At 43.0% G+C, this 19,513-nt stretch overlaps 1 protein-coding gene across 1 annotated transcript; it reads right to left on the bottom strand.

Moving 5' to 3' along the window:
• Positions 1–5,294: 5,294 nt before the first annotated feature.
• On the bottom strand, positions 5,295–6,943 carry LOC142741779 (protein kinase C theta type-like). Its single transcript, XM_075851113.1, has 3 exons — positions 6,755–6,943; positions 6,212–6,340; positions 5,295–6,066 (listed from the first exon to the last, which is right to left on the bottom strand). The coding sequence occupies exons 1-3, from the start codon at positions 6,941–6,943 to the stop codon at positions 5,983–5,985; spliced, it is 402 nt and encodes a 133-aa protein (XP_075707228.1). The 3' UTR covers positions 5,295–5,982.
• Between the last annotated feature and the right edge of the window lie 12,570 nt (positions 6,944–19,513).

The following is a 19,513-nucleotide window of genomic DNA, read 5'->3' as shown; positions in this document are numbered from 1 at the left end:
TTAAAGAGGCTCTGTCACCACATTATAAGTGCCCTATCTCCTACATAAGGAGATTGGCGCTATAATGTAGGTGACAGTAATGCTTTTTATTTAAATAAACGATCTGTTTTTACCACTTTATTAGCGATTTTAGATTTATGGGCGTATTTTTACTTTAGACCAAGTGGACGTTGTACAAGGGAGTGTATGACGCTGACCAATCAGCCTCATGCCGTCCTCTCCATTCATTTACTCAGCGCATAGGGATCCTGCTAGATCCTTATGTGCTGTCTTATACTAACACATTAACAATACTGAAGTGTTTAGACAGTGAATAGACATTCCACGGGATGTCTATTCACAATCTCTTCACTTCGTTACTGTGTCTGTGGTAGTTACAGCAGAGGAAGCGTGATCTCGTTGTAACCTGTCATTTACCGCGTAATCTCGTGAGATTACGCTTCCTCTGCTGTAACTACCACAGACAGAGTAACGAAGTGAAGAGATTGTGAATAGACATCCCGTGGAATGTCTAGTCACTGTCTAAACACTTCAGTATTGTTAATCTTTTTCAGTATTGTTATATCTTTTTTTGTGTTTTACAGCGTTTGCACAATAACATCACTTTTTTGAAAAATAATTTATTTTTTGTGTCCCCATATTCTGAGAGCCATAGCTTTTTTTATTTTTGCGTTGACAAGGCTGTGTCAGGACTTGTTTTTTGCGGGACGTCGTTTTTATTGGTACTATTTTGGGGTATGTGCGACTTTTTGATCACTTTTTATTCTATACTTTAGAAGAGATGGTGACCAAAAAAATAGCTGCCATTGTTTTTTTTTGTTGGTTTTTTTGCGGTGTTCACCGTGCGGGAAAAATAACTTTATAGTTTGGGTCGTTACGGACGCGGTGATACCAAATATGTGTACTTATAATAAAAGACTTATTATAGAAAAAAGGCAGTTTTTAATTGTATAACTTTTTTTTGTCCCACTAGGGGACTTGAAGACCTGCACCTCTCATCTTTATTCTAATACATTGCACTACCCACGTAATGCAATGTATTAGAGCTGTCAGCTATTCACGGGCGGGGCCTAATAGGCTTCCATACGTGGCAGACCAGGAAGCCATTGTTGGCCTCCGGTTCCCATAGTAACGATCGGCATCCTTGCGACCACATCACAGCGATGCCAGTCTCCTGGAAACAACTGAGATGCCTTGATTGCGGCATCTAAGGTGTTAATGGCAGGGAGCGGAGCTAGCACCCGTTCCCTGCCGTTACACAGGATGACCGCTGTAATATACAGCTGACATCCTTCAGGCTGATGACGCAGGCTCAGCTTCTGAGCCCGCCGCCATCTTTCATTTGCGGGGCATAACAGGCCGCCATACTTGGCAGAAAGGGGGCCATTGTTAGGCCTCCTGCTGCCAACAGCCGATCGGCTAGAGTGGCTACCTGGCTCTTTTAGCCGGGTAACCATGCTGCAATACTGTGATTGGTCAGTCACTACTGCCTGACCAATCACAGCGATCGTCTATGACAGCCAATGTCACTGTTCTGTCACCATGTGTTTTGACATAGTGACAGAAAAGCACCATGACGTAACTGTACTTCATGGTGCCTTAATGCAGGACAAACCATGACGTACAGTTGCGTCAAGGTGTGTTAAGGGGTTAAATGCAAAACCCACAACAGAAAGCCAAGTGTTGCGACTTTTGCGGTGGAATCGCCAGAACTCTCTCCTACTTGCTGTAGGCCGGCCTCCTGGGATGACGTTTCATCCAATGTGACCTCTGCAGCCAATCACATGGCCTCCAACGCCATCTTAGGTGGCCGGATTACGCGCGAAAGAGAGGGAGGGGGTAAGTATGAACGTTTTTGTTTTTTTTCCAGTGCTGCTTTCTGCAGCGGAAATTCCCTCCGAAAGACCACACCACGATTTTTCGGACGGGAGGTGCTGCGGGCAACAGGATAGATACGCTGCACAGTTTTTAAGCAGCGTATCCAACGCGTGGGAACCCGGCCTAATCTATCTGCGTTGCGGAATATTTTTCCCATAGTCATACATTGTAGTTTTCCGCAGCATATTTTTCAGCAGCAGACATACAAGGCAAATACACCAAGTGTGAGCGCAACCTAATAAGCATACAAATTTTTATTTGTCTGCTTGACAGTCATTACAGCACCCAAATCTGCCTAGTCAAAAGTTCTGTCAACCCCTATTCAGAATTATGCCAGCAGCTGATTGCCGAATGGGCTTCAGAAACCCCTGTTATCACTGGGGGAAACTGCAAACTACTTGCCATCCCCCAAGTTACTAGCATGAGAGCAGCTCTGTGTCAGTCGCCATGGCTCTAAGGCCTGATTTACACAAGCGTGTGCGTTTTGTGCACGCAAAAAACGCGGCGTTTTGCGTGCACAAAAGGCACATAACAGCTTCGTGTGTCATCAGCGTATGATGCGAGGCTGCGTGGTTTTCGCGCAGCCGCCATCATTATGACACTCCGTTTGGATGTTTGTAAACAGAAAAGCACGTGGCCTCCGTCTCCCTCCTAGGAGATGCCAGCGCTCACTTCCGCTCAGTCCGGCTTGGTCCCGTAGGGTGCGCGCGCACGCTCGCGCCCGGCCTTAAAGGACCAACGCGCGCAATTTGGATCATCATCATCAACTGCCACGATTTCCTGGTCTATAAGAAGGCCCCTGGCCTTCTAATCCTTGCCTGAGCGTTGTTAGTCTTTCCCAGTCTGTCTCGCAAATGGTCCCTTAGTGTCTCCCGTTCCAGCTGTTACCCGTGCCCTGTTACCGTTCCTGTATTCCGTATTGTTCCTGTGCCTACCCGCGTTCAAGTATCTTCTGCCACGTCAAGTGCCATCTGCCACGTCAAGTGTCTTCTGCCACGTCAAGAGCCATCTGCCACGTCAAGTGGCATCTGCCACGTCAAGTGTCATCTGCCACGTCAAGTGTCTACCGCTCATCGGATACTGCCCGCCACGTCTGGCGCCACTTGCCGCACCTGCCTCCATACGTGCTGAAGCCACAGCCACCGCCAGGACTATTTCAGGTACCCAAGCATTACTGTCTGTCATTTTACTTTCGCATAGACTGTGACCTGGTCAGCTGCCTCCCCGCTACGGCGGAGCGGCCTAGTGGGTCCACAAACCCGGTGTCCGTGACACAGACCATATGGAAAAAGGATGTCATGATGAGACAACCCATTTAGGCTTGGTTCAAATGGTGCGGCCCGATTTTCAAATGGAGGGCGGCTGAAAGAAGTTTGATTGTAAATGACCGTGAGGTACTGCAGGTATTAGCTGTAATACCACATAGCTATTAACTAGCCAGGGACGGCCCTAGGATAGATGTCGCCCTGTGCGAAATGATCTTTCGGCGCCCCACCCCATCATTAAAAAAAAAAATGCCCCATAAAAATATAATAATGTCCCTTTAGTGCCTCCATACAGTATAATAATAATATTTAATAATATATTACAACCCCTTCAAGGACACAGTATTTTGTCCTCTAATTGTACAGTATAATGTCCGCTTAGTGGCCCCCACACAGTATAGTGCCCCCATGTAGATTTTTCCATACAGCCTCCCTGTAGACAGTGCCATAATCCCCCACCTCCTTTTTGTAGATCGTGCCATACAGCCCCCCACCTCCCCCTTGTAGACAGTGCCATACAGCCCCCCCACCTCCCCATTGTAGACAGTGCCCCCAAACAAAAATAAAAATTGTACTCACCTAGGCCCCGTTCCCATGACGAACTGATCTGCTCCATGGCGTGATCCTGTAGCCTAGTACAGAGTTTCCCAACATTTTCTGACTCGAAGCAGCACTGGAAAACTAAAATTTCCTCAGAGCTCCCCTTCCAAAATTGTTTTGAGAAATACAGAAAGCGGCTAAGAACAAGCACTAGACACGTAGGGTATGTTCACACACGTTTTTTTGCATGGCAAAAAAAATCTGCCTCAAAATTCTTTCAGGAACTGACAGCGTTGTGTGACCTTTTTTTTGTGTTTTTTCTTAAACCGTTGAAGCGAATGCAAAAGACGCCTGCAAAAAAGCTCCAAACGGGCGCCGCAGGTATTTTCTGCCTCCTATTAATTTCATTTGGAGGTCAGAGGCGGAAACCACTTGAAGACCATCAGCCCCCCACTCACAGTAAAATGACCATCAGCCCCCCACTCACAGTAAAATGACCATCAGCCACCCACTCACAGTAAAATGACCATCAGCCCACCACTCACAGATTCTCCCTGTAGGTAGCGCCACGCAGCCCCTTGTAGGTTGCGCCACACAACCCCCTTTTAGGCAGCGCCAGACAGCCCCCTTGTAGGTAGCACCAGACAGCCCCCTTGTTGGTAGCGCCAGACAGCCCCTTGTACGTAGCGCCAGACAGCCCCCTTGTAGGTAGCGCCAGACAGACCCCTTGTAGGTAGCGCCACACATCCCCTTTGTAGATAGCGCCACACAGCCCCCTGTAGAGTGTGCCACACAGTCCCCTGTAGGGAGTGCCACACAGCCGCCTGGTAGGGAGGGCCACACAGCACACAGCCCCCTGGTAGAGAGTGCCACACAGCCCCCTGGTTGGTAGTGCCACACAGCCCCCTGGTTGGTAGTGCCACACAACCCACAGCCCCCTGGTTGGTAGTGCCACACATCCCACAGCCCCCTGGTAGGTAGTGCCGCACTGCCCACAGCCCCCTTGTAGGTAGTGCAAGGACTATGAAATGACCCTGATAGCTGGCGGGCAATAGACATTCAAGAAAGGACAACTGTGCAGGAGCACACAAAATACCCAGCTTTCCCAGCTACCAAATAAATGTGTGGAAATAAACTAAGATATGACTTGTATTTAGTCTAGCTAAAGGATTAATCCTTTTAGCTAGATTAAATTAAAGTTATATCTTAGTTTATTTCCACACATTTATTTGATAGCCGGGAAAGCTGGGTATTTTGTGTGCTCCTGCACAGTTGTCCTTTGTTGTAGGTAGTGCCACACAGCCCACAGCCCCCTTGTAGATAGCAACCCCCCCTTCCAGTATAGATAGCGCCACTGTAGCTCCCTGAAGGAGTGGAATCCCCGTGTGGCCCGGGGTTCCACTCCTAGAGCGCTCCTTGATGTCTCTGTCCATATATGGACAGTGACATCAGGGGAAACTCCTGAAGCGGATTGCAGATGGTGTGACCGGGGATCCCACTCCAGGAGAAGCTCCTGTCGTCTGTGTCCATGTCTCAGCCGAGCCACAAGTAGAAACATTTGTCAATCAAAGTTCATTTATTTCACAAAGACTCCTGGAATGGTTTGTCACTGTGACTCAGCAGAGCCATAGGCAGCGACATCTGACATTCTTTGTGAGATTATTTCATAAAGACTCCATTAAATTAGATCTATTGTCCAAAGATAGGTCAAATCTGGGATGGCACTGTGACCCAGCTGAGCCACAGGCAGAGACCATCTTTTGAGTTGTTCATTTACAAAAAAGTTTGTGAATTTGAATCTATAGTCCAAAAAACTAGTCATGTCCGAGTTGGAACTGTGACTAAGCCGAATCACAGGCAGGGACATTTGTCATTCAATGTTTGGTAATTTCACTGAGACTCCTGGTCTGTGTTGTCACTGTGACTCGGCCGAGTCACAGGCAGCGACATCTGTCATTCCTTGTGAGGGAATTTTATAAAGACTCCAGGAAATTGAATCTATAGTCCAAAGACTGGTCAAGTTTGGGTTGGCACTGTGACTCAGCCGAGCCACAGGCAAAGACATGTGTCATTCATTGTTAGGTTATTTCACAGTCTCCTGGTCTGTGTTTTCACTCTGACTCAGCCGAGCCATAGGATGAGACCATTTTAGAGAGGTTACATCACAAAAACTGGGAATTTCGATCTATAGTCCAAATATTGGTCAAGTCTGGGTTAGCACTGTGACTCAGCCAAGCCACAGGCAGCGACATTTCTCATTCTTTGAAGAGATGTCCAGTTGTTGTGAACTTCCCAGGATCTAGTAGTCTGTAGATGAAGATGATGGTGATGATGATGTTGATGTTTGTCTTATCCTTTGCAGTTCTGGACAGTTAGGTGGTTGCTGTAAGAAGACACACAGACATTTTCAGATCAGTATCTCAAATTATTGCTTTACAGTCATGAAGTTAGATCATAGGCTATAATAATTCTAATTACATGTATGCGTGGATATCACAGAGCAGGATAATACTATGTATTATACTTACAATGTCCATCTGAAAAGGTGGGTGGGCGCTGCCGGACTCCACATCCTCCCAATTTACTGATCTAAAGAACCGGTGGGATCTAATGGATGATGTTATTGCCAGACGGCTACATGGGGACTTGCTGAGGAGCTAAAAATTTAATGAGAGACCATTAATCATAATGTGTATGGATTATTACTGACATATATATATATAAATCTCACTGTATTGCCATTTAGACCTTTATAATTTCACCTATTTTTATATATATGTATGTGTATATATATATATATATATATATATATATATATATATAAATAGGTGAAATTATAAAGGTCTGAATGGCAATACGGTGAGATTTCAGGATTACACTGATTTCTCACTTCACTAACGGTGTGCTCACATATCGCAGTCAATTTGCATTTTTTTGCAGTCATTTTCACAACATTCAAGCAACATCATTGCAAAAGATGGGATTTGACCATGATGTGAAGACACCCTCCCCTGTCCACTAGCTGTTCTTCTATTTTCCTCCCCTCATTCTCTTTAGCTGATCCTACTCACCCCTTTTATGATGTTGATGGCATCTGGGCACATCTCTGCTGGAAAACAAGGGTCCTCCTCTTGCAGTGATAGATTGTACTGCATCCTTGTCCCATAGCCGTAAAATGGCTGTTCACCTGTTGTCATCACAAATAAGGTGACGCCAAAGGCAAAGGAATCCACCAGATGGTTGTAAGGTTCTCGGTTCATCATCTGTAAGAACATTAGATTAGAGATCATGTAATGGCGGTGAGTGGATGTACACACAGTAATATATTAGATAATTATTTGTTATTTTCCTATAATGAATGCTCCTTACCTCTGGGGCGATGTATCCCACTGTCCCTGCATTGCCTGTCTGCATGTCCTCCCCAAATGCGCTGATGGCAGATAATCCAAAATCAGCAATTCGAAGGTGTCCGATGTTGTCTAGGAGCACATTGCCAGGCTTTATGTCACTGGAGAGAGAAACATTGTTGTGGCAGTTTATGACATTTATTTGATAATTAGAGCTCTAGGTTACACAGTTCTTATTCACAAAAAGAGAAATATATTCCCCGGTTTTCCTTCTTTAGTCTGTCATAACATAGCTGCTTACCGGTGGATGATGCCGTGTTCATGCAGGAACTGGAGTCCGCAGACCATTTCTGATGCAAAGAATCTGTGAAGTAAAGGAGAGAGTTGATCAGTGGTTACATTCATGATCATACACAGAACGTACAATGATGTAATAGAAATTTACCTTGTCATGTCCATATTAAGAGGCAGTTTTCCTGCCATGAAATGGTGCAGGTCTCCTCCGGCCATATAATCCATAACAATCAAGAAATATTTTGGTGTCTCCAAAGATGCCCGCAGGTAGGTCAGGAAGCGACAACCAATGGCCAATTCCATGATTTCAAGTTCTACTGAGATTTGGGCCTTCATGCGCTTTTTCTCCATAATTTTGACTGCCAGTAGCTCTTCGGTGTCACGATCTTGTGCCAGGACAACCTGGAGAAGACGCAAGATGGATCAGACCAGACACAGTGCTTAATAGTAATACATCCCAGTTACTCAGAAATGATTTACTTCTCCAGCTACTTATTTATTTTGGTTGGGATATTGATGATCTCTGAGTATCATGAATATGTACTGGTCACTTACCTTTCCATAGCCTCCCTTTCCAAGCTCTCTTAGGAAATGGAGATCCTCAGGGTCAATAGATGACTTTGTGATGATACATCCAGAGGATTGGGAAAGGCTTTCTCCTTCTGGCATGTCCCAGATGTTTGAGCCCTCGGCTGGCATGTCCCAGATATTTGAGCCCTCGGCTGGCATGTCCCAGATATTTGACCCCTCTGCTGGCATGTCCCAGATGTTAGAGCGCTTGGCTGGCATATCCAAGATGTTAGAATGCTCGGTTGATAGGTCCCAGATGTTAGAGCCTTTGGCTGCCATGAGCCAGCTGTTAGGGCATGGCTTAAGGCTTTCACCTACTGAGGTTATAAACACATTATTAACTCCTTAATACCACTGGTATTTTAAATCTTAAAGAGGTATTCCCAGAATCAATAATTATCACCTTTCCACAGGATAGGTAATAATTGTCTAATGGCTGGGGGCCTCACCACCAGGCCCCCAAATGATCGCAAGTACAGGGATCCTAAACCCCCTGTACCTCGTAACTCGAACCCCCTGTACCTCGTAACTGCTTGACCACAGTGAGGAGGACATTAAATTAAACGTCAGTTGAGCGTGCGCGCTGCCGCTCCATTTTCATCAGTCCCATAGACATTGATAAGAGCAGCGGGCGCATGCTTGACTGCTGCTCCATTCAAGTCCCTCCTCACTGCAGAGGTATGCAGTGAAAAGGATCAAGGTGTTCGGGATCACCTTTCTCGCAATCGGTGGAGGTCCCAGCAGTGGATCCCCTAGCGATCAAACAATTATCACCAATCCTGTGCATAGGTGATAAGTCTCGACTCTGGGAATGCCCCTTTAATGACGAGAGCAACACTCTGAAGGATTTTTTCTTATACACATGTATACAAGCTTGCTTTTTGTGGAATAAGTTGCATTTTTCAATAGCACCATTCTGGGTTATATATAACCTTTTGATTAACTTTTATTAACTCTTGCTGGGGGGGGGATAGAAAAAAACAACGCAATTGTTTATTTGCGTTATAAATTTTGCGTCGTTCTTTGCCTCGCTGCGCTTGCGCCATCCGCTGGACTTAACTCTACGACCATTTGCTAGAAGGCACTGCTAAAATGGACATACAGGGATTAAATAAAGTTTGAGGATAGTTAAAAAATATTATTGACCGAATGAAGAATAAAAAATAGTGCAATGGAAAAGTAGAGTTAGGTATACTGGTAGTATATTCAAGAAAAATATTCTTTGCCTTGTCAAAAGTATACGCCACTTACAAATCAGTATCATTTAGAAGAAAAAGGAAGGGTAAAGTATGGGGGAAAGTTAAGCAAGGCTAAAATATAACTTTTATTGCTTCAATTAAGATATTGCATGCTAGAGAAAAGAGAGTGTATGTAAAAAAATAAAAATAAAAAAAGGGCAAAAATATGTGCTATTTATTGTCTCTGCCCAGGGAAAAGTGGAGTTAGCCTGATTGTATCTATTTATCTATATATGACTGTGTAATGCTCTCTACAATAAGGCCTACAATGTTCTGTTCAGTTAAATCACATTATTATTATTATTATTATTATTATTAGTATTATTATTATTACTGTGTAGTTTATAGAGTAAATAGTACTTTGTGATTGGATACTATAGAAGTGATAAATGTGTACAGGAATGAAAAATATACATGGAATATCAGTGATGAACAAGTATTTGTAGGAGCAATGCCTCAGTTCTATTCAAGTCAGACAGTAAAAAAAGAAACGGGATAGAGGCGAGAAAACCCAGATTGTAGACAATAGATTGTAATCTTGACACCCATAGAACATAGGATTAAAATGTAGGTGCAAATTATCTACAATTAAAATAAAATATTGAAATAAATCCCTATCCCATATATTATACGTCATGCTATGATACAGAACATTGACACTACAACCCCCATCATCCACCTACAGGATAATTCTATTGCCCTGTTCCCATCTTACCTGGTGTATTGGATGGAGAAACCATGCCGTTGTGTTGCTTAGATTGTCTGGTTATGGTGTTGATAGTTGATGGCCTGGACCATTTTGCACCATTTCCGTCCTCCACTGGGCTCAGATATCTGAGTCTCCTCCTACTCTGGAGAACCCAGTCTCTGTTGTTCTTAATTCTCTTCTGGGTTTCCACTCTTTGGAGGTTTAGACTCTCTGAGCTTTCAGATCTGGGGTAAGTGATGCGTTTTGGTGTTTCATGGAGATCCTCTTCTGATTCTAAGTCTGCGCTGTTAATATTTCTGCGTTGTTTCAGGATTTTCTCCTTGTTGATCCTCCGTCTTGCAGGGACCTGTTCTCTCATGTTATTTCTGGTGTTGAGAATGGTCTTCTGCAGTTGTTCATAGGCAGAGGTTGCAGAGTCAGACACTTTGAGGTTCTCCAACTTCCTCTTCTCGGTGAGGATTGCATCCCTCTTGATCTTTCTTCCTCTTTTCAGATCTTTTCTATTGGACACCACTTCTGAGGTGTCCATATCCATATCCAGTGGTTTCTGATTACCTTGTCCAACAGTGAACAAAGGTTCCGGATCTTCCACGATCCCTCTCCTCCTTCCAAGAATCCTTTCCTTTAGGATTCTTCTCCTTTCATTTTTTGATGTCATTGTAGTTTTATAATGTCTTCGTTTATCACGAAACACAGAGCGAAACACCTCTCCTATAAGAGAGTCGCAGGAAGTAGTGATTTTTACCTAGTGGTTTGACCAGGATATGGAATGTGATGAAGTCATCACATCACTTATGACATATTTCTTGGTGACTGTGGTATCACAGTCCGGGAGTTCTACAAGGGCCTAGACATATCTCTTGTTGTGATGTCACAGTTCTGGTAATATACAAGTTATTAGTCATTTTATACTCAGTTTCTTTACATAGGAACACAATTTAGATGGGCACTAACTTTTCAGACGACTTGTACTCATTTGATAGCAGCAGTAATAAGCATCAAAAGAGTAAATCACTTTATATTAAAATGTAGAGGACCATTCAAAACTCTGTGTAAAGTCCTGGCAACTAGAGGTCTCACTTCCTCCTATTCTGCCATCTACCGCCTGTTGTGAAGGAAATTCTATGTCTATCAGCATATTTTTGATCCCTCCAGCGTAGATATTGATTGTAATTAGCACAGTTGTGTTGTTTGTGATGACTTGTCATCCAGCATATCTATATGTAATGTCATGTCACCCACCTTTCCTAAATGTAATGCTATGTCACCCACCTTTCCTAAATGTAATGCTATGTTACCCAGCTTTCCTATATGAAATTCTGTCACCCAGCTTTCCTATATGTGATGCTATGTCACCCAGCTTTCCTATATGTAATGCTATGTCACCCAGCTTTCCTATATGTATCTTATGTCACCCAGCTTTCCTATATGCAATGCTATGTCACCCAGTTTTCCTATATGTAATGCTATGTCACCCAGTTGTCCTATATGTAATGATATGTCACCCAGTTGTCCTATATGTAATGCTATGTCACCCAGCTTTCCAATATGTAATGCCTTGTCACTAGGGGCGGATTAAGGGTACCATGGGCCCCGGGCACTTTTTCAAGTCTGCCCCCCCCACCAAACTCCGAAGACAGAACGTTGAAGATGCTGTACCGTATATATTTGCAGATTTCTGTTTAGGTGGACACAAATCTGGCACGGTTTTAAATTAGCTGTAAAAGCAGAATGAGCTATACAGAAGAGAGAAAGCAGAATATTTTGAGACACTAAAGTGGTCAGGAGCTTTATAACTTTTTATTTTTGCATCAATGGAGTGGTGTGTGAAGGATTATTTTTTGCGGGAGGAGTTGTAGTTTTTATTGACACCATTTAAAGTACCATATAATGGGTGAATTGGGAAAAACTGAGATTCCTCCATGTTTTTTTGGGGTTTAGTTTTTACTGTATATATTTACCTTCTCTTAAGGTAAATAGAATCAAGCTCAGTACAAATATACAGACCCAGAACAAAGCTTAGCACAAATATACAGACCCAGAACCAAGCTCAGTACATATATACAGCCCCAGAACCAAGCTTAGTACATAAATACAGCACCAGAACCAAGCTCAGTACATATATACAGCACTAGAACAAAGCTCAGTACATACATACATCCCCAGAACCAAGCTCATTACATATACAGTGAAGGAAATAAGTATTTGATCCCTTGCTGATTTTGTAAGTTTGCCCACTGTCAAAGTCATGAACAGTCTAGAATTTTTAGGCTAGGTTAATTTTAGCAGTGAGAGATAGATTATATTTAAAAAAAAAACAGAAAATCACATAGTCAAAATTATATATATATTTATTTGCATTGTGCACAGAGAAATAAGTATTTGATCCCCTACCAGCCATTAAGAGTTCAGCCTCCTCCAGACCAGTTACACACTCCAAATCAACTTGGTGCCTGCATTACAGACAGCTCTTAAATGGTCACCTGTATAAAAGACTCCTGTCCACAGACTCAATTAATCAGTCTGACTCTAACCTCTACAACATGGGCAAGACCAAAGAGCTTTCTAAGGATGTCAGGGACAAGGTCATAGACCTGCACAAGGCTGGAATGGGCTACAAAACCATAAGTAAGACGCTGGGTGAGAAGGAGACAACTGTTGGTGCAATAGTAAGAAAATGGAAGACATACAAAATGACTTGCAATCGACATCGATCTGTGGCTCCATGCAAAATCTCACCTCGTGGGGTATCCTTGATCCTGAGGAAGGTGAGAGCTCAGCCGAAAACTACACGGGGGGAACTTGTTAATGATCTCAAGGCAGCTGGGACCACAGTCACCAAGAAAACCATTGGTAACACATTATGCCGTAATGGATTAAAATCCTGCAGTGCCCGCAAGGTCCCCCTGCTCAAGAAGGCACATCTACAGGCCCGTCTGAAGTCTGTAAATGAACATCTGGATGATTCTGAGAGTGATTGGGAGAAGGTGCTGTGGTCAGATGAGATTAAAATTGAGTTCTTTGGCATTAACTCAACTCGCCGTGTTTGGAGGAAGAGAAATGCTGCCTATAACCCAAAGAACACCGTCCCCACTGTCAAGCATGGAGGTGGAAACATTATGTTTTGGTGGTGTTTCTCTGCTAAGGGCACAGGACTACTTCACCGCATCAATGGGAGAATGGATGGAGCCATGTACCGTCAAATCCTGAGTGACAACCTCCTTCCCTCCACCAGGACATTAAAAATGGCTCGTGGCTGGGTCTTCCAGCACGACAATGACCCGAAACATACAGCCAAGGCAACAAAGGAGTGGCTCAAAAAGAAGCACATTAAGGTCATGGAGTGGCCTAGCCAGTCTCCAGACCTTAATCCCATCGAAAACTTATGGAGGGAGCTGATGATCTGAGTTGCCAAGCAACAGCCTCGAAATATTAATGATTTACAGATGATCTGCAAAGAGGAGTGGGCCAAAATTCCATCTAACATGTGTGTAAACCTCATCATCAACTACAAAAAACGTCTGACTGCTGTGCTTGCCAACAAGGGTTTTGCCACCAAGTATTAAGTCTTGTGTGTGTCTTCTCCCAATCACTTTCAGAATCATCCAGATGTTCATTTGCAAACTTCAGACGGGCCTGTACATGTGCCTTCTTGAGCAGGGGGACCTTGCGGGCACTGCAGGATTTTAATCCATTACGGCGTAATGTGTTACCAATGGTTTTCTTGGTGACTGTGGTCCCAGCTGCCTTGAGATCATTAACAAGTTCCCCCCGTGTAGTTTTCGGCTGAGCTCTCACCTTCCTCAGGATCAAGGATACCCCACGAGGTGAGATTTTGCATGGAGCCCCAGATCGATGTCGATTGCAAGTCATTTTTTATGTCTTTCATTTTCTTACTATTGCACTAACAGTTGTCTCCTTCTCACCCAGCGTCTTACTTATGGTTTTGTAGCCCATTCCAGCCTTGTGCAGGTCTATGATCTTGTCCCTGACATCCTTAGAAAGCTCTTTGGTCTTGCCCATGTTGTAGAGGTTAGAGTCAGACTGATTAATTGAGTCTGTGGACAGGAGTCTTTTATACAGGTGACCATTTAAGACAGCTGTCTTTAATGCAGGCACCAAGTTGATTTGGAGCGTGTAATTGGTCTGGAGGAGGCTGAACTCTTAATGGTTGGTAGGGGATCAAATACTTATTTCTCTGTGCACAATGCAAATAAATATATATAATTTTGACTATGTGATTTTCTTTTATATATATATATATATATATATATATATATATATATATATATATATATATATATATATAAAATCTATCTCTCACTGGTAAAATTCACCTAGCCTAAAAATTCTAGACTGTTCATGTCTTTGACAGTGGGCAAACTTACAAAATCAGCAAGGGATCAAATACTTATTTCCTTCACTGTATATACAACGCCAGAATCAATCTCAGTACATATATATAAGTCCAGAACCAAGCTCAGTATATATATACATCCCCAGAACCAAGCTCAGTACATATATATATAACTCCAGAACCAAGCTCAGTATATATATATATATATATATATATATATATATATACAGCACCAGAACCAAGCTCAGTATATATATACAGCACCAGAACAAATACAGTTCAGTACAGAGATCATTTGCAAATTCAGTTTAACCCATGCTGTATAAATTTGTACGACATAAAACGACAGCTCCCAGTATAGACTGAACTATGGTTAGGATATGCTGGGAGTTGCTGTTTAACAAAAAAGAATGCTACCATCCGTCATCTTGCTGCAGATCATACAGTGACTACAGTACTGATCAGTCACAGGGAGAATAAACATTTACACTGAGTGACTCATAGGTGACGTCTCAGATACTTTTTCGTTCTTTTTCTCATTTCTTCTCCATCCGGTCCAGACCCATATGATGACTTCTCTCGGGCACGACCCAATTCGGCAGTTCACAGCTCAGATGTCTTCGGCTCCTCACTTTTCCAACATTTCCGCACCTGCAAACGAAGATAAAATTCTCATGATGCCACACTCTATGCCCCTAAATATAATAGTATCATACAATGAATATAATAGTACTATACACTGTACTCCTGAATATAATAGTATTATACACTGCGCCCCTGAAAATAATAGTAATATACACTGTGCCCCTGAATATAATAGTACCATACACTGTGCCCCTGAATATAATAGTACTATACACTGCGCCCTGACTATAATAGTACTATACACTGTGCTCCTGAATATAATAGTACTATACACTGCACCCCTGAATATATTAGTACTATACACTGTGCTCCTGAATATAATAGTACTATACACTGTGCCCCTAAATATAATAGAACTATACACTGCACCCCTGAATATAATAGTACCATACACTGTACTCCTGAATATAATAGTACCATACACTGTGCCCCTGTATATAATAGTACTATACACTGTGCTCCTGAATATAATAGTACCATACACTGCGCCCCTGAATATAATATTACTATACACTGCGCCCCTGAATATAATAGTACCATACACTGCGCCCCTGAATATAATAGTACTATACACTGTGCTGAATATAATAGTACTATACACTGTGCTCCTGAATATATATGTGTGTTTGTGTGTGTGCGTGTGTGTGTGCGTGTGTGTGTGTGTGTGCAGGGCCGGCCTTAGATTGAATGGCGCCAAGTGCGGGACTCTCTATTGCCGCCCCCTACACAAACCAAAAATTAACCACATATATAGACACGCTGGAACATATATACTGTACATACGTAAAGACAGATATTTAGACATACAGACAAATATACATACACACATTCTGGAATATATACATACAGGTAAATATAAAGACGTACAGACACATATACAAACACAACGGCAGATAAATACACAGACAGGGACATATACAAATACATAAAAGGCACATATATACAAGCACAAAGACACATTCACAAACAGACCCATATATACCCTGTACAGATAATGTTGTAGATTTCATGTGCAGCCCCATGTAACACCACAGATAACACACAGTAATAACTGAGTATAGATTAATGTCGTAGATGTTACCTGCAGTCCTATATAACACCACAGATAACACAGTGATAACTCTCTGAATACAGATAATGCCATAAACGTTACCTGCAGTCCTATGTAACACCACTGATAACACAGTGATAACTCTCTGAGTACAGATAATGCCGTAGATGATAACTATACCCACAGACACATATAAACACACACAGATGCATATATATAAGGGCAGCAGTGCATATAAGGGGCAGCAGGGTATATAAGGGGCAGCCGGGTATATAGGGGCAACAGGGTATACCGGGGCAGCAGGATATATAGGGGGCAGCAGGGTATATAGGAGGCAGCAGAGTAAATAAAGGGCAGCAGGATATATAGGGGCAGCATGATATATAGGGGCAGCAGGGTATATAGGAGGCAGCAGGTTATATAAGGGGCAGCAGGATATATAAGGGACAGCAGGTTATATAGGAGGCAGCAGGTTATATAAGGGGCAGCAAGTGATATAGGGGGCAGCAGGATATATAGGGGGCAGCATGATATATAGGGGCAGCAGGATATAGGGGCAGAAGTGTATATAGGGGGCAGCACAGATATCTGCATTTTATCTGTTCTACTTTAATATTGAACACACACTTTTACAGAGACATAAACACAGGCAGACACTTATACACACACACTGTAACATATACACATACAAACACAGAGACACATACTGTATACCCACTTCACACACACTGTAACATACACACAGAGACCCACACACCGTATACTCAGAGACGCACACTGCATACACACACACACACACACACACACACACACACAGACACACACACAGTAACATATACACCTACAAATACATACTGTATACTCACTACACACACAAACACACACACACTAACATATACACATACAAATAGAGACACATACTGTATACACAGAGACACACACACACACACACAGACACACACACACTGTAACATATGCACATACAAACACAGAGACACATACTGTATACACACAAACTCACACAGACACACAGACACACACACACACACACACACACACACTGTAACATATACACAAACAGACACACACAGACACACACACACACACACAGATACACAGACACTTACCATCTCTCCATGCTGACAGGATCACAGACTTCGTGAAGGATGGGCTGTGGGCGGAGCTTCCTCCTCTGTTCCTCGGCTCTTATTTACTCAGTGTGTGAAACAGAGTAGAGGCAGAGCCCAGTGGTGCCCCATACATGCTTGGAGGGGGCAGCGCACTGTGCGCTCGCACAGCTCGCAAACCCCTAAGTCCTTGAATCCGACGTAGTCCAACGACCGAACCTGTAAGAAAACACAAACACAAAAAAATGATTAGTAACATATCTGGTAGGCTTAGCTACAGGGCCCACGTGTGATACTGTCTGTCAAGGTAGGCTTAGATACAGGGTCAAGCAGACAGTAATCTTATACAGTATAAGATTACTTTCTGCTGGAGCCTTGTATCTAAGCCTACCATTTGTTAGGCTTATATACAGGGCCCGTCAGACAGGATCACACTTGGGACATGTATCTAAGCCTACCATGTGGTTATGTAAGATGCTTAGATACACTACCGTTCAAAAGTTTGGGGTCACTCAGACAATTTTGTGTTTTCCATGAAAACTCACACTTATATTTATCAAATGAGTTGCAAAATGACTAGAAAATATAGTCAAGACATTGACAAGGTTAGAAATAATTATTTTTACTTGAAATAATAATTTTCTCCTTCAAACTTTGCTTTCGTCAAAGAATGCTCCATTTGCAGCAATTACAGCATTGCAGACCTTTGGCATTCTAGCTGTTAATTTGCTGAGGTAATCGAGAGAAATTTCACCCCATGCTGCCAGAAGCCCCTTCCACAAGTTGGATTGGCTTGATGGGCACTTCTTGCGTACCATATGGTCAAGCTGCTCCCACAACAGCTCTATGGGGTTGAGATCTGGTGACTGCGCTGGCCACTCCATTACAGATAGAATACCAGCTGCCTGCTTCTTCCCTAAATAGTTCTTGCATAATTTGGAGGTGCGCTTTGGGTCATTGTCCTGTTGTAGGATGAAATTGGCTCCAATCAAGCGCTGTCCACAGGGTATGGCATGGCGTTGCAAAATGGAGTGATAGCCTTCCTTATTCAAAATCCCTTTTACCTTGTACAAATCTCCCACTTTACCAGCACCAAAGCAACCCCAGACCATCACATTACCTCCACCATGCTTGACAGATGGCGTCAGGCACTCTTCCAGCATCTTTTCAGTTGTTCTGCGTCTCACAAATGTTCTTCTGTGTGATCCAAACACCTCAAACTTCGATTCGTCTGTCCATAACACTTTTTTACAATCTTCCTCTGTCCAATGTCTGTGTGCTTTTGCCCATATTAATCTTTTCCTTTTATTAGCCAGTCTCAGATATGGCTTTTTCTTTGCCTCTCTGCCCTGAAGGCCAGCATCCCAGAGTCGCCTCTTCACTGTAGACATTGACACTGGCGTTTTGCGGGTACTATTTAATGAAGCTGCCAGTTGAGGACCTGTGAGGCGTCTATTTCTCAAACTAGAGACTCTAATGTACTTGTCTTGTTGCTCAGTTGCTCTTCTGTTTCTACTCTGGTTAGAGCCTGTTTGTGCTGTCCTCTGAAGGGAGTAGTACACACCGTTGTAGGAAATCTTCAGTTTCTTGGCAATTTCTCGCATGGAATAGCCTTCATTTCTAAGAACAAGAATAGACTGTCGAGTTTCACATGAAAGCTCTCTTTTTCTAGCCATTTTGAGAGTTTAATCGAACCCACAAATGTAATGCTCCAGATTCTCAACTAGCTCAAAGGAAGGTCAGTTTTATAGCTCCTCTAAACCGCAAAACTGTTTACAGCGGTGCTAACATAATTGCACAAGGGTTTTCAAGTGTTTTCTAATCATCCATTAGCCTTCTAACACAGTTAGCAAACACAATGTACCATTAGAACACTGGAGTGATGGTTGCTGGAAATGGGCCTCTATACACCTATGTAGATATTGCATTAAAAACCAGACGTTTGCAGCTAGAATTGTTATTTAGCACATTAACAATGTATAGAGTGTATTTCTGATTCATTTAATGTTATCTTCATTGAAAAAAACTGTGCTTTTCTTTCAAAAATAAGGAAATTTCTAAGTGACCCTAAACTTTTGAACGGTAGTGTACATGGCCACAGCAGACAGTAATCTTATGCAGTATAAGATTACTGTCTGCTGGAGCCTTGTATCTAAGCCTACCATGTGGTAGGCTTATATACAGGGTCCATCAAACAGCATCACACATGGGCCATGTATCTAAGCCTATCATGTGATTGGCTTAGATACAGGGCCCAGCAGACAGCATCACACAATCTGTGATTCTGTCTCATGGGCCCTCTAAGCCTGCCACATCATAGGCTTAAAGGGGTTGTCCAGTCCCTAAACATTGATGGGCTATCCTCAATAGTTGATGGGTCTAGGTCCGACTCCCGCGAGTCGGACTCCGCCAATCAGCTTAAACAGACAGGGATATTAATCTTACCCTCCTCTTCAGCCGCAGCAGATGTCCTGACTCTATCCAGGATCCGG

This window comes from Rhinoderma darwinii, chromosome 2 (genome assembly GCF_050947455.1).
Source record: "Rhinoderma darwinii isolate aRhiDar2 chromosome 2, aRhiDar2.hap1, whole genome shotgun sequence".
Lineage (NCBI taxonomy): Eukaryota > Metazoa > Chordata > Amphibia > Anura > Rhinodermatidae > Rhinoderma > Rhinoderma darwinii.
Note: the sequence above shows the minus strand (reverse complement) of the source record. Positions and strands in the feature narration are given on the sequence as shown.

Excerpts from the sequence above, each read along its gene's own strand:
- LOC142741779 (XM_075851113.1), bottom strand. The coding sequence starts at position 6,943 with ATGAACCGAGAACCTTACAACCATCTGGTGGATTCCTTTGCCTTTGGC. Across the intron at positions 6,341-6,754 it reads CCATCAACATCATAAAAGGG|CTCCTCAGCAAGTCCCCATG; the intron begins GTGAGTAGGATC and ends TTAAATTTTTAG. Across the intron at positions 6,067-6,211 it reads CACCTTTTCAGATGGACATT|CAACCACCTAACTGTCCAGA; the intron begins GTAAGTATAATA and ends GTCTTCTTACAG.